Below are 15209 nucleotides of genomic sequence, written 5' to 3' on the forward strand. Positions count from 1 at the left end.
AAAACCTGAATGAAATAAATGCTAACTTATACTAACAGCATAATGTGAAGTTTAAATATTCCGTACACGGTTTTCCATCACATCTGGGCCTGCCCATCCATGTGACTTTGACCTGCGCAAGGAATACTACAGTCAATCTTCTATGTTTCTATGAGAAGGGACATCCAAACCTCATCTATAAATTGAATAAACAAACTCTCACAGCCAACCCCCACTCAGTAAAAGACCTTGGAATACTAATATCAAATGACCTAAGTGCTAAAACCCATTACAACAATATCGCCAAAAAGGCTTCCAGAGTTGTTAACCTGATCCTACTCAGCTTCTGCTCCTGCAATCTTCACACTACTCACCAGAGCCTACAAAACCTTTGCCAGACCCATCCTTGAATACAGCTCATCTGTCTGGAACCCATACCACATCTCGGACATCAACACCCTTGAAAATGTCCAAAGATACTTCACCAGAAGAGCCCTTCACTCTTCCTCTCGAAACAGAATACCCTACAAAAGTAGACTAACAATCCTGGATCTAGAAAGCTTAGAACTACGACGCCTAAAACACGATTTAAGTATTGCCCATAAGATCATATGCTGCAACGTCCTGCCTGTCAATGACTACTTCAGCTTCAACCGCAACAACACAAGAGTACGCAACAGATTCAAACTTAATATTAATCGCTCCAAACTTGACTGTAAAAAATATGACTTTAGCAATCGAGTTGTCGAAGCGTGGAACTCATTACCGGACTCAGTAGTGTCAACCCTTAATCCCCAACATTTCTCCCTTAGACTATCCACGATTGACCTCTCCAGGTTCCTAAGAGGTCAGTAAGAGGCGTACATAAGTGCACTAGTGTGCCTTCTGTCCCCTGTCCAATTGTCTCTCCTTATCTCATATATCGTATATCTTTTCTTCCTTTCATATATCTTTTCTATTTTTATATCTTTTCTTCTATCTTTTTCTTTATATATAATACTACATGTCTATTCTCTTCAATATGTATTGTGTATTGGACAAAATAAAAAAATAAAAAAAAATGTCTGCAAAGAAAAAACAAAGTCCAGGTGCCTTTTGAAAAAGCACTTTTGGGACAACCATGACCTGGATGACTGCGGCTCTCTATAGACATGTCTATTTTCAGTCTTCAGATGACCAAGGGAAGAGAGGGAAACCCTATTGGCCACACCAACGAAGCCTCTAAAAGACTCCAAAGTGGTTTATTCTTCAAGGATATTCTTCCAAATCGACTGGTTTAATGCAAGGATGCCCGAGAAGGCCCAATTAATGTCTTACTTTATCACTTCCTGCTACCTCGTTCCTCTAAATATTGCAAATATTGTCAACAAAACGGATCTCAAAAGCCTTCTAGGTGACACAGAAATAAAAACAGCCAGTTGTGTTTAATTACAAAAATTAAAAATGGCCAAAGTGCTAAAATGTTTTTTTCCCCGCCTTGAGTCTAAAAGCTATCAGTTGGAAAGATAGAGCGAGGTTTCTCCAAGTAACAATTGGCAGCCTCTTCTCCCATCATCAAAACTCAGTATCCAACTTGGAAAACTACAAGTTTCTTCTCCTCTTTTGTTTTTTGTTTTAAAAATAAACTCTTTAGAAATGTGTTGGGTGGGGCGGAGAAGCTTGGAAAGGTGGATGATTGTTGGAGATCTTAAACTCGGCTCAAACGGACTCGAATTCTCTTTGCCATTCAATGTATCTTTGACTGAGGTTCTTAGCAGAAGGCTTGGTATGAGAAATGACATCCAGGAAGTCTTCAGTTGTGACTGTGTCCAGGTGGATCACTGGTAAGATTCCACTGTCTGAAGAAAGAAGATCACTGATTAGAAACTGAAATCATGTCATCCAAAGTTGGTGCACTAATGGTCCATGTTAGTACTCTGTACAAACAGCTGGGTTGGTAATATACAGTTGTACCTCTACTTACAAACTTAATTCGTTCCGTGACCAGGTTCTAAAGTAGAAAAGTTTGTAAGAAGAAGCAATTTTTCCCATAGGAATCAATGTGAAAGCAAGTAATGTGTGCGATTGGGGAAACCACAGGGAGGGTGGAGGCCCTGTTTCCTTCCAGGAGATTCCTAGAGAGGCCCCACAAAGGTTTCTCCCTGCCTTTTCCAGCCTGGTTTCCTCCCAGGAGATTCCTAGAGAGGCCCACAGAGGCTTCTCCCTGCCTTTTCCGGCCCTGTTTCCTCCCAGGAGATTCCTAGAGATGCCCCACGGAGGCTTCTCCCCACCTTTTCTGGCCCTGTTTCCTCCCAGGTGATTCCTAGAGAGGCCCCACGGAGGCTTCTCCCCGCCTTTTCTGGCCCTGTTTCCTCCCAGGAGATTCCTAGAGAGGCCCCAGGGAGGATTATCCCCACTTTTTCTGGCCCTGTTTCCTCCCAGGAGATTCCTAAAGAGGCCCCACAGAGGCTTCTCCCCACTTTTTCTGGTCCTGTTTCCTCCCAGGAGATTCCTAGAGAGGCCCCACGGAGGCTTCTCCCCGCCTTTTCCGGTTACAGTTTCGGAGGCTCGAGTTTGTAAGTGGAATAAATGGTTCTTGAGAAGAGGCAAAAAAATCTTGAACACCCAGTTCTTATCTGGAAAAGTTCAGAAGCAGAGGCGTTCTTAGGTAGAGGTACCACTGTAAATCTGAATTGGAAACAAACCGAATGCCGCCATCTGCTGGTACAGATTTATAAATTTATCATTTATCTTTGTATGCTTCCTAGCTAACCTAGCTAATCTACCTAAGTCATCCCTGCTTCCTTGACTCTGAGCACCTGTTCAGTTTGAACACTCAAGAGGGTTTTGCTTTACCTGGCTGATGATTTTCAAGAGCGCTGAAGATTTTTCTCACCGGGCGCATGGCTGCCTCTTTGCAAACCAACTTAATGTCAGATCCCGAGTAGCCTTCCATCTCCTAATACACAAACAGAAACAGAAAGATGTGCTTACACCAACAGAGGTTTCCCGTTGCAGGTAGTTGCCAAGCTAGCATTTAGATTAAGATGGAGATGTTGTGGCCCGCACATTCATTCCTAGAAGTGATGGTCCCACCCAGTGATGGGCTCCTATGAGTACAGTCAGGTATGCAGAACCGGTAGAAAAAATTTGGTCAGATATGCAGAACTGGTAGAAAATTTTTGAATTTCCTTTCTATTTTTCCCTTCTGGGTTCTGGGTATGTTTTTCCTATCGCAGTAAATGAGGTTCAATGTGTATAATTTCAGAAGAGCTGTGCATGCGTGCATATAGTTTATATAGTAGATAATGTGTATTTTTGTGTGCCTGTGTGTAATATGTATGTACGCATATGGCATATCTACATAGAATTAAGGAGTATATTTTGGATGTTCAGTAATAGTAAATAGACAGGGAAATTGTATCTCTTTGAGGCGAGGAGAGGCCAGGCACGCTAACCCAAACCCTTGACGCGAGTGACGTCAAGTTGGCCACCTTTAAGCCAGTCACATGACCTTTAAGCCAATCCCGCAAGTTACATGATCATCACGTCTTAAAGTCGCCAAAGTTTAGGAAAACTGCTCTAATGGATTCCTGGACTCCTCTACAAAGGTCATTCATAAGAACTCTCGATAACCTGGGTGGACTTCTTTCCTCACCTGACTGAGCAGATTATAATCCAGCTCTGTCCTCAACTCCACTCCTCCACTGTTGCTCACCGGAGGAAGCCAATGCTGGATCATGGCTTGCCGGGCTTCTGGATTTGGAAGGTCCACCAAAATCCTCTTCTCCAGTCGACGCAGCATGGCGTAATCCAGTTCCCTAGGAGGGAATAGGGAGAGCAGCAGATTCTTGAACACAGTTCTATTAGCAAGAGGATCTCAGGACTCTTTCCCTCAATTGAACGGAAAACCCGATACAGTGGTACCTCTACTTACGAACTTAATTCGTTCCGTGACCAGGTTCTTAAGTAGAAAAGTTTGTAAGAAGCAATTTTTCACATAGGAATCAATGTAAAAGCAAATAATGTGTGTGATTGGGGAAACCACAGGGTGGGTGGAGGCCCTGTTTCCTCCCAGGAGATTCCTAGAGAGGCCCCACAGAGGCTTCTCCCTGCCTTTTCCGGTTACAGCTTCGGAGGCTTGGGTTTGTAAGTGGAAAATGGTTCTTGAGAAGAGGCAAAAAAATCTTGAACACCCGGTTCTTATCTAGAAAAGTTCGTAAGTAGAGGCATTCTTAGGTAGAGGTACCACTGTATTGCATTAATATTGCATTATACAGTCGAATTCAGTATAGTTAATGCTCTGGGATAGAAGCTGTTCTCTCTCTCTCTCTCTCCCTCCCTTCACTCCCTTTCTTTCCTTTCCTCTTTCCTTCCTTTCTTCCTTTCTTTCTCTCTTCCTCCCTTCCTTTCCTTCCTTCCTTCTTTCTTTCTTCCCTCCCTCCTTCCTTTCCTTCCTTCTTTCTTTTTTCCTTTCCTTCCTTCCTTCCATTCCTTCCTTCCTTCCTTTCCTTCCTTCCTTCTTTCTACCTTCCTTTCCTTCCTTCCTTTCTTCCATCCTTCCTTCCTTTCCTTCCTTCCTTCCTTCTTTCTTTCTTCCTTTCCTTCCTTCCTTCTTCCTTCCTTCTTCCTTCCTTTCTTTCTTCCTTTCCTTCCTTTCCTTCCTTCCTTCTTCCTTCCTTTCTTTCTTCCTTTCCTTCCTTCTTCCTTCCTTTCCTTCCTTCCTTCTTCCTTCCTTCCATCCTTCCTTCCTTCCTTCCTTCTTCCTTCCTTCCTTCCTCCTTCCTTCCTTCCCTTCTCTTCCCTTCCTTCCTTCCTTCCTCCTTCCTTCCTTCCCTTCTCTTCCCTTCCTTCCTTCCTTCCTTCTTTCTTTCTTTCTTTCTTTCTTTCTTTCTTTCTTACTTGTTTTCATTAGGATGGTCATCTTTCAAAGACTAGGTGGAGATGAAGTGATTGTGTGAAAGAACCCACAAAAAGAGGAAAAGCAGAAGTCCACTCTTCGATTTTGAAGCTCATCCACCACTTAGCATAATAGTAAAAACTTGGTTTTATTGGGCTAATTAAGGAGGAGGACAGGAAAACTTAATTTATTCAAGATTGACCAATTAATTGGACAGCAAAGGAGCAATTTGTATCACCACACAAAACAGAGGTCTTCAAACTTGGCAACTTTTAAGACTCGTGGACTTTAACGCCCAGAATTCTCCCGCCAGCATAGCTGGAGTCCAGAACTCTTAAAGTTGCCAAGTTTTGGGACACAAACAATGTGTTATATCAATGGCACAAATTTCTCTCAATTCAAACACAGATCTTGGGATGGGGGGGCATTTGTAAAAAACCAATATCACTTTCTATCAAATCACACAGATCTCAGGAATACACGGTCCATTCAAGACACCATCTATATGTCAAATAACACTGGGGAACAGCATTTTCCTTGACTTAATTCTGTGACTTGTTTTCAACTAATTTTTGGCCTCTGGATCCAAAAATAACCACCGTTTTTGTCTGTCACATCAACTTTTTAAGCTACAGGATACTCTCAAAAGTCATACAATTTGTGCATGTAAAGGAAAGTAAAAACTTACCAAATATATTGTTTACAAAGAATAATTTTATTCATACATAGGCTATAATAGTTACTGCAACTTATATTGTGTTCATATAAATAGTTGTTTTTTTAATTGAATGGCAATTATACACATTAAAGTAAAATTTTTCACTGATAGCTTTTTCTGGAGTGTTTAATCTGTGGACATTCTCGCTTGATGCTCCAACAATAGTCAGCCATCATATATACATCCCATCTACCTTCATAACGTGCCTCCATGACCTTCAAATCTTGGTGATTTTCCAAGAAGTTAGCAAGATTGGTTATGTAAAAAATGCAATTTGATGCTCATGTTGCCTAACTAATTATATTATATATATTGTTGTGGTTGGCTCTGGCCCAGCTCCTGCCCCAAGGTATGTGGAGGTGGATGCAGGGGAAACATCAACATGTCATAGGCCTGTTTTGTTGCCGACAGAGTCAGGTAGTGCAGTTTCCTTGGACGAAGAAGAAGGTGGAGGTGACTTGGAAGAGGGGGGCTTGGCACACAGCCCAGGAAGCCAATCTCCATTATATTCGGTCGATTCGGATGAGGAAGTGTTAGACCCATGCAGGCGCAAAATTATGCGTAGAAGAGACCAATTGCGGAAATATTGCAGGAGATAAGAGAGGCCACCTGTGTTTGGGTGGGGCTCCAGCAATTAGATCTGCTGATATAAATGGCAGCGTGTTGGTTTGGCCGTTGTGGAAGATTATCTGATCATTGTTTTTCAGGACTGTGCCTTGCTGTTTGTTGAATTTTCATGACTTTGAAACCAAAGCAGAGCAAAGTGTGTGTGTTTCACTTTGTGGAAGAAGAAGGGCTGTGACGTTTCTTCACAGCTGCTAGCTATGTACTTAAAGACTGATTAAGGGGATTGTACAGACTACCAGGTTGTTTTGGGACGAGTGCTCTTTGCAATACAAAAAGGGTGCTTTGTTTCTTTTGAATTTTTGTGATAAAGAACATTGTTTTTGAACTTTCAAGCGTGTGTGTCTGAAATTTGTACCCTTGAATTTTCGGGAGACTCTTACCATAGAGCCAGGCAGAACATATATACTGCTCAAAAAAATAAAAGGAACACTTAAACAACAGAATATAACTCCAAGTAAATCAAACTTCTGTGAAATCAAACTGTCCACTTAGGAAGCAACACTGATTGACAATCCATTTCATTTTGTTGTCAGCACATTCAACTTTGTACAGAACAAAGTATTCAATGAGAATATTTCATTCATTCAGATCTAGGATGTGTTATTTGAGTGTTCCCTTTATTTTTTTTTGAGCAGTATATATATATAAGGTGTAGAGAAAAAACTTGACATGGTAGAAGAAAACTAACTACAGTTTTGAAACCATTGCATTGGCATCCTTTAGTCTCGAAAAACCATGGAATCTGTTCTGTCGGGCTCTCTGGTAGACTCCTCCTGAAAATTCACAGGCACAAATTTCAGACACACACACGTTTGAAAATTCAAAACAGTGTTCTTTATAATGAAAATTCGCTTAAACTAAGCCCTCTTTTTGTATAGCAAAGAGCACTCATCTCTAAACAAACTGGTAATTTGTACAAGTCCCTTATCAGTTCTGAGATACTTAGTTTGCAGCTGTGAGGCAATTCACAGTCCTTCTTCTTTCACAAAGTGACACACACTTTGCTCTGGTTCAGTTTCAAAGCCGGGGAAAATCAGCACACAAAAGGTCAAAGTCAGCAAAGCAGTCACGAAACACCACGATCAGATAATCCTCCACAATCGCCAAACCCACAGGCTGCTATTTATAGCAGCCTCACTAATTACCACAGCCCCACCCAACCACAGGTGGCCTCATTTTCTTTGATAATAATCTCTCTGTTGTTGCTGCCTATGCATCGCTCTCCGCATGCGTGGCTGTATCATTAACTCTTGTTCTGAATCCAAGGAGGAGCTAGATAATTGATCTCCTTCTGAGCTGTCTGCCACACTCTCCTCCTCCCTGTCACTCATGTCTTCTTGGTCAGAGGAGCCTTCATCATCAGATTCCACCGGGGGCAAAACAGGCCTGCGGCATGTGGATGTCTCCCCCACATCCACAGTCCTTGGGGCAGGAGCTGGGCCAGAGCTAACCACAACAGTATCATGAAACCAGCATGCCTAATTACGGTAACTATTTAAAAAGCTCAAGAATCAAACTCAACATAAATTGTGTTACAAATTGTTCCCCAGTGTAATATATCCCATTGCATGTAAAGTGATTTGATCTGTGATCCTTAAAACAAGGTCATTGGGGTAGTTTCCTCCTTTGTGGCTTTTGTATAAAAACCATTTTTTTTCTGCTGCAGCCCATTTTGATCCCAACTGGATCTTCACGTTAGAAAAAAATATATATTTTCATCCTGAAACTTTAGCGTGTGTAATTCCAATAAAACCCAGCTCTCCCTATTTTTAGAGAACATATTTTTTTTCTAAGCGCCGGATGATTTAAGCACCTTAAAGAGTTTCTCTGCTTCTTTAGCTTAACTATAGTAAATAACTTGGCCATCGAGTTTGCTTTTTAAATATTAGCAGCTGGCTTTCTCGGGCATCTGCTGATCTTTCTGAAGGATTATGCACTTTTCTGGTGCAAACAGCAAGAAAGCAAATGACAGTAATAACAACAGCAGCAGCAAAGAAGCTCAAAGCTCCCAATTAATCTTGGAAGGCTTTAGCCAAATATCATGGCTTTTTACTGCCCTGGGTATAAGTAAAATCTTTATCTGTGTTTAGAGCTCATTGCAGATGTATTCAAAACATATTCTCTGGCTCTCTTACCAGGGCAAGTTGGAAGCTGCTAAAACAAAGACGAGATCATCCGAGCGAGCCAAGCCGTCCATCTGCACCAATAATTCTGTTTTCATCCGGCGGCTCCCTTCGTGTTCGCCACTGTCAAGATATTTGGGGGGGGGGGGGGGAAGAGGGGAGATAATTCCTGGGCAAGGGAGAAGGTTCCCCTTTAAAGGTAGACCTCAACTTGTAACAATTTGCTTAGTAATATAATAATATTACTAATATTATTATTATAATAATATTTATTGGATTTGTATAGCCGCCCTGAGTCTGCGGAGAGAGGCGGCATACAAATCCAAATTCACTTCACACCCTCTTCCAAATGGGGAGAGATGTAGTCCTCCCAGCCCCAAGGCTGAAGAAAACAAAGGGCCCATTTTGACCAATCAAGCAATGGAAACTGCAGTTTAATGTTTCCAAATGTAAACTAATCCACTTGGGGAAAAGGAATCCTCAATCTGAGTATTGCATTGGCAGTTCTGTGTTAGCAAAAACTTCAGAAGAGAAGGATTTAGGAGTAGTGATTTCTGACAGTCTCAAAATGGGTGAGCAGTGTGGTCGGGCAGTAGGGAAAGCAAGTAGGATGCTTGGCTGCATAGGTAGAGGTATAACAAGCAGGAAGAGGGAAATTGTGATCCCGCTATATAGAGCGCTGGTGAGACCACATTTGGAATACTGTGCCCAGTTCTGGAGACCTCACCTACAAAAAGATATTGACAAAATTGAACCGGTCCAAAGACACGGGCTACAAGAATGGTGGAAGGTCTTAAGCATAAAACCTATCAGGAAAGACTTCATGAACTCAATCTGTATAGTCTGGAGGACAGAAGGAAAAGGGGGGACATGATTGAAACATTTAAATATGTTAAAGGGTTAAATAAGGTTCAGGAGGGAAGTGTTTTTAATAGGAAAATGAACAAAAGAACAAGGGGACACAATTTGAAGTTAGTTGGGGGAAAGATCAAAAGCAACATGAGAAAATGTTATTTTACTGAAAGAGTAGTAGATCCTTGGAACAAACTTCCAGCAGACGTGGTTGGTAAATCCACAGGAACTGAATTTAAACATGCCTGGGATAAAACATAGAAACATAGAAGTCTGACGGCAGAAAAAGACCTCATGGTCCATCTAGTCTGCCCTTATACTATTTTCTGTATTTTATCTTAGGATGGATATATGTTTATCCCAGGCATGTTTAAATTCAGTTACTGTGGATCTATCTACCACGTCTGCTGGAAGTTTGTTCCAAGGATCTACTAAATACAGGAAATAGTATAAGGGCAGACTAGATGGACCAGGAGGTCTTTTTCTGCCGTCAGTCTTCTATGTTTCTATGTTTCTATGTCTGTGGCCTTCAGGGTTTCTGACCTGCAAGATAAGGGCCATTTTTAAACCTTTTAACGCGATGACCCCTGATTCAGACATCCAAGCTCCAAAGATCGATGGTGATTAGAACGTTAAACCCTATATAAGTCTCTTGGGTGAGCCAATTAAAAAGACCCATAAAAGCCGGGGCAGAGGGTAGGCCTAAGGCCTAAGGTCCCAATCCTTTTCCCCCTGCAGGTAAAAGATTTTAGAGGCGTTTGTCCAAGGACTGAAAGAGCCACGGGCTATTAATTCTACACAAGGCTGATCTCATCATCTTCCCCTGGCGTTATGATGTTATAATCCTCTCCCCAATTAAGAAATATTCGAAACCAATTTTCATACAGATGATTCATCACTTGGCGACTCTGCAGATCCATTGATGAGTTCGGGGAACAAAACTACTTTCGCTTTGACCCAACTTTCCAAGAGGGTCTCCTTTTGCTGCGTTCAGCCGCAGGTCACTTGAGCCACGAGAGACCTCGAGGGATGTAAAACTGTCTGGGAAGTTCGATTTCAGACAGTTCCCGAAGCCTCCAGAAACTGGGGAGGAACGACACTTGCAAATTTGATACAGTGATACCTCATCTTACAAACGCCTCATCATACAAACTTTTCAAGATACAAACCCGGGTTTAAGATTTTTTTGCCTCTTCTTACAAACTATTTTCATCTTACAAACCCACCACCGCCGCTGGGATGCCCCGCCTCCGGACTTCCGTTGCCAGTGAAGCACCAGTTTTTGCGCTGCTGGGATTCCCCTGAGGCTCCCCTCCATGGGAAACCCCATCTCTGGACTTCCATGTTTTTCTGATGCTGCAGGGGAATCCCAGCAGGGGAATCCCAGCAGCGCAAAAACGGGCACTTCACTGGCAACGGAAGTCCAGAGGTGGGGTTTCCCAGCGAGGGGAGCCTCAGTGAAATCGCAGCATCGCAAAAACACAGAGGTCTGGAGGTGGGGTTTCGAGGACTTTGGTGTTTTTGCGATGCTGCGATTTCACTGATGCTCCCTTCACTGGGAAACCACACCTCCAGACTTCCGTTGCCAGCGAAGCGCTTGTTTTTGCGATGCTGGGATTATCCTGCTGGGATTCCCCTGCAGCATCGCAAAAACACAGAAGTCCGGAGGTGGGGTTTCCCTTGGTGGGGAGCCTCAGAGAAATCTCAGCAGTGCAAAAACGGGCGCTTCAGCTGGCAAAAGGGGTGAATTTTGGGCTTGCATGCATTAATTGCTTTTTCATTGATTCCTATGGGAAACATTGTTTCGTCTTACAAATTTTTCACCTTAAGAACCTTGTCCCGGAACCAATTAAGTTTGTAAGACAAGGTATCACTGTACTTAGCTTCCAAGCTGCAAAGGGCTTTCGCTCCCTAGCCTGGAATGTTTCCTTTGGAGAAACAGAGGCACCCCTGGAAAAAGTCATCTTTTTGTGAAATTTATAAATTTCTTTCTATCCCTGCTGAGATATTTATTTATTTATTTATTTATTTTATTTTATTTCATTTATTTTGTCCAATACAAATTGAAAGTTAAGGAGAATAAAAACGTGTAGTAGTAAATATCAGGGAAGGGATAGAAGAAGAGATATGAGAATAGAATACATCAATGAAGAGTAGAGGAAAGGATATATGGATGGGAGAAAAAATATATCAAAGAAAAGAATCCCAGCGGCTGATAAGGTCCCACAGAGGTGCAGCAGAACATACGCACAAAATAAAAATACGCTGTGATGCATGCACACGTGTGCATGCAAAAGAAATGAAGCTGCACACACAGTGCTCTGTTCGCTGCCGGTATGCCGCCCTCTACCGTACCGGTAGCAACCCACTACTGGCTAGAAAGCAGAAAATCCTGCTCGATCGAAATACCGCGGCACAGCTGATTGTTGGATAGACCGGTTTTCCTGAACCAGTAGCATTTTTCTTTTTCGTTTTTTTGTAAAGTATCTTTATTGTTTTCCAGAAATAAAAAAGAAGAAAAGAAAAAAGAAAAAAAGTAAAAGAATAAGGAGTAAAAGCATGTTTTGTTCTAGTTTAACAGATCTTAATCCATTTCTATTACCTTTCTGATACATTTCTTTATATTTTGTATATTTACATATAAATATCGCAAGTAAATTTTACTAATTAATATAGAAAATAAATACATTGAGAAGAAAAAGAGTAATAAAAGTCATACTTCCTTAGGTAATTATTATCCTTCTTTTGTATACTGATACTTTGTACTGTTACATTTTCAGCCTTTGTTTCGAATCCATTCGTGCCATTTTTCCCAAATTCGTTTAGATTTTTTACTTTCAATCCCCTTCATTGAATTTGTCATTTCATCCATCTCAATACATTTATATATTTTATCAATAATTAAGCTCTCTGATGGAGTTTGTTCATTTTTCCATGTTTGTGCCAATGAGATTCTGACTGCAGGGCTTATATGTGTTATGAGGAAGAGCGTTTGTTTGGTATAAGATCTTTTCCAAATTCCTAAGAGTAAACCTTCTGGTGTGTATTCTATCCTACAGTTCTACAGAGGAATCATTGAGTCTGTCATCTGCACCTCTATAACTGTCTGGTTTGGTGCTGCAACCCAACAGGATCGACACAGACTTCAGAGGAGAATCAGAACTGCAGAAAAAACAATTGCTGCCAACCTGCCTTCCATTGAGGACCTGTATACTGCACGAGTCAAAAAGAGGGCAGGGAAAATATTTACTGACCCCTCGCATCCTGGACACAAACTGTTTCAACTCCTACCCTCAAAACGTCGCTACAGAGCACTGCACACCAAGACAACTAGACACAAGAACAGTTTTTTCCCGAACGCCATCACTCTACTAAACAAATAATTCCCTCAACACTGTCAGACTTTCTACTAAATCTGCACTTCTATTCTACTAGTTTTTCTCATCATTCCTATCACCCATTTCCTCCCATGTTGACTGTATGACTGTAACTTGTTGCTTATATCCTAAGATTTTTTATTAATATTGCTTCTTCATTGCTTATTTCACCCCTGTGACAATCAATAAGTGTTGTACCACATGATTGTTGACAAATGTATCTTTTTCTTTTATGTACGTTGAGCATATGCACCAAGACAAATTCCTTGTGTGTCCAATCACACTTGGCCAATAAAAATTCTATTCTATTCTATTCTATTCTTTTATAATTTCGGTGAGCCAATTATGAATTGTTTTCCATATTCTTTGAATTTTGGGGCAGGACCACCACATATGAAAAAAGGAACCTTTTTGTTTTTTACATTTCCAACAGGTGTCTTGTAATGTCCGGCATTTTTCTACTACTGGTTTGGGTGAAACGATCTGAACCAGTAGTATTTCACCTCTGCCTACCCCTCCCCCAAAAAAACCCCAGCAAAGCCTAGAGCACATGAGAATTGTTACCCTGGAACGGTGCCTCGCTGACTCATGACTGACTCCAGCTCGTCCAAGAAGATGGTGGAAGGCGCATGATGGCGGGCAAGTTCAAATAATACCTGTAGAGAAAGAGACAGAACCCAAGAAAAAAAACATGTCAAGTGGGACCAATGGTCTGTTTGAGATCATCCTCTGACTGCAGGAGCCTGGGAAGAAGGTGCTCTACGTGGAGCTGCGTTTGAAGAGTATCCAAAAGCTCTAGTTGGTGTGAAGTGCCGCAGCCCGCATGGTTTTGTGCAGAACTTGGTGTGCCCATGTGTTGCCTCTCTTGGAGCTGCATTGGTTGCCGAGTTGCTTCTGGGTGCAATTCAAGGTGCTGGTTGTCACCTATTAAGGCCTTTGTGGTATCTTAGGAGCCATCTCTTCCCAGTCTCATCACCTCGAGGCTCGACTACTGTAATGCTCTCTACATGGGGCTACCTTTGAAAAGTGTTCGGAAACTTCAGATCGGGCAGAATGCAGCTGCGAGAGCAGTCATGGGCTTACCTAGGTATGCCCATGTTTCACCATCACTCCGCAGTCTGCATTGGCTGCCGATCAATTTCCGGTCACAATTCAAAGTGTTGGTTATGACCTATAAAGCCCTTCATGGCATCAGACCAGAATATCTCCGAGACCGTCTTCTGCCACACAAATCCCAGCGACCGGTTAGGTCCCACAGAGTTGGCCTTCTCCGGGTCCCGTCGACTAAACAATGTTGTTTGGCGGGACCCAGGAGAAGAGCCTTCTCTGTGGCGGCCCCGACCCTCTGGAATCAGCTCCCCCCGGAGATCAGAACTGCCCCCACCCTCCTTGCCTTTCGTAAAGTTCTTAAGACCCATCTCTGCGGTCAGCCATGGGGGAACTGAGACATCTCCCCTGGGGCCTATACAGTTTATATATGGTATGTTTGTGTGTATGCTTGCTTTTAATAATGGGGTTTTTAGTGTTTTTTAAATTATTAGATTGTTCTTACATTGTCTTTGTTATTGTTGTGAGCCGCCCCGAGTCTACGGAGAGGGGCGGCATACAAATCTAATAAATAATAATAATAAATAATAATAATAATAATAATAATAATAACAACAACAACAACAACAACATCTGTGGTGACCCGTCTGCTGGTCACGGATCCTGAGGATCGAGAGACAGGTGTGGGCTGGTACCCGAGGCCTGTGTATCTGGCACCTGAGTCTGATAGCAAGGAGGTCGGAGAGGATGTGGTATCAGAGGCTGAAAGCCAACCAGTGCCTTCCGCACCTCCCAAGGTGCACATGAGCGACTCAGAAGAAAAGGAGGAGCCTCTTCTTGATGCTAGGGTACGCAGAGTTGCCAGAAGGCAGGAGTGGCTAAGCAAGAGGTTTCTGCATGAACGATTGGCCACGCCCTTAGGTTATTTAAGGTTGAACCGTGTGATGCTTCAGTGGTATATGCTTGGAACAAACTTCTAGCAGATGTGGTTGATAAATCCACAGTAACCGAGTTGAAACATGCCTGGGATAAACATATATCCATCCTAAGATAAAATACAGGAAATAGTATAAGGGCAGACTAGATGGACCATGAGGTCTTTTTCTGCCGTCAATCTTCTATGTTTCTATGTTTTGGACTCTAACTAGCAGCTAGCACCAAACACTTATTTCTTGCTTTATTGCTGGATTTCTAAATCCAAACCTCCCTGTTCCTAAAATATTACAATTACATGTTTAAATCTTGAAAAATCAGTGTGTGTGGACCTATTTCTTGGGGGGGGGGGATGGCTCGTCGCTGGGACAGAACATCTACCAAGCACAGAACAGTGGGCTAGTGGTTAGTGTACAGTACTTTATTGTAAATATCGTAAATATCGTAATGTATTATTATGAAATCAATGTAATGCAACGGAGTAGAGTTGCTTAAAGATTTATTGTGCTTTTCAAAATTTGAAAAACCAATAAAGAAATTTATTTAAAAAAAGAAAAAGAAATGCTGCCTTGATCTGGACGCACGAAATAATTCTTAAATCTCCACAGCTCACAAAAGAGGAGAGGAAGAGAGAAGAGAGACGAATAATCCTGTCTTTATAGTTTAAATCTTTT

At 42.0% G+C, this 15209-nt stretch overlaps 1 protein-coding gene across 4 annotated transcripts in view; it reads right to left on the reverse strand.

The window, feature by feature from the left end:
- Positions 1–1384: 1384 nt before the first annotated feature.
- Positions 1385–15209, reverse strand: part of KATNAL2 (katanin catalytic subunit A1 like 2) — a 72012-nt gene continuing 58187 nt past the window's right edge. For all 4 annotated transcript variants that reach the window (XM_070743599.1, XM_070743601.1, XM_070743602.1 and 1 more), the window contains exons 12-16: positions 13120–13211; positions 8339–8449; positions 3617–3779; positions 2815–2917; positions 1385–1817 (exon numbers count right to left, since the gene is read on the reverse strand). In XM_070743599.1, coding sequence (XP_070599700.1) covers positions 1678–1817; positions 2815–2917; positions 3617–3779; positions 8339–8449; positions 13120–13211 — 609 coding nt within the window. In that variant the 3' untranslated portion in view covers positions 1385–1677. The remainder of the gene's footprint in view (positions 1818–2814; positions 2918–3616; positions 3780–8338; positions 8450–13119; positions 13212–15209) is intronic.

This window comes from Erythrolamprus reginae, chromosome 2 (assembly GCF_031021105.1).
Source record: "Erythrolamprus reginae isolate rEryReg1 chromosome 2, rEryReg1.hap1, whole genome shotgun sequence".
NCBI classification, from domain to species: Eukaryota; Metazoa; Chordata; class Lepidosauria; order Squamata; family Dipsadidae; genus Erythrolamprus; species Erythrolamprus reginae.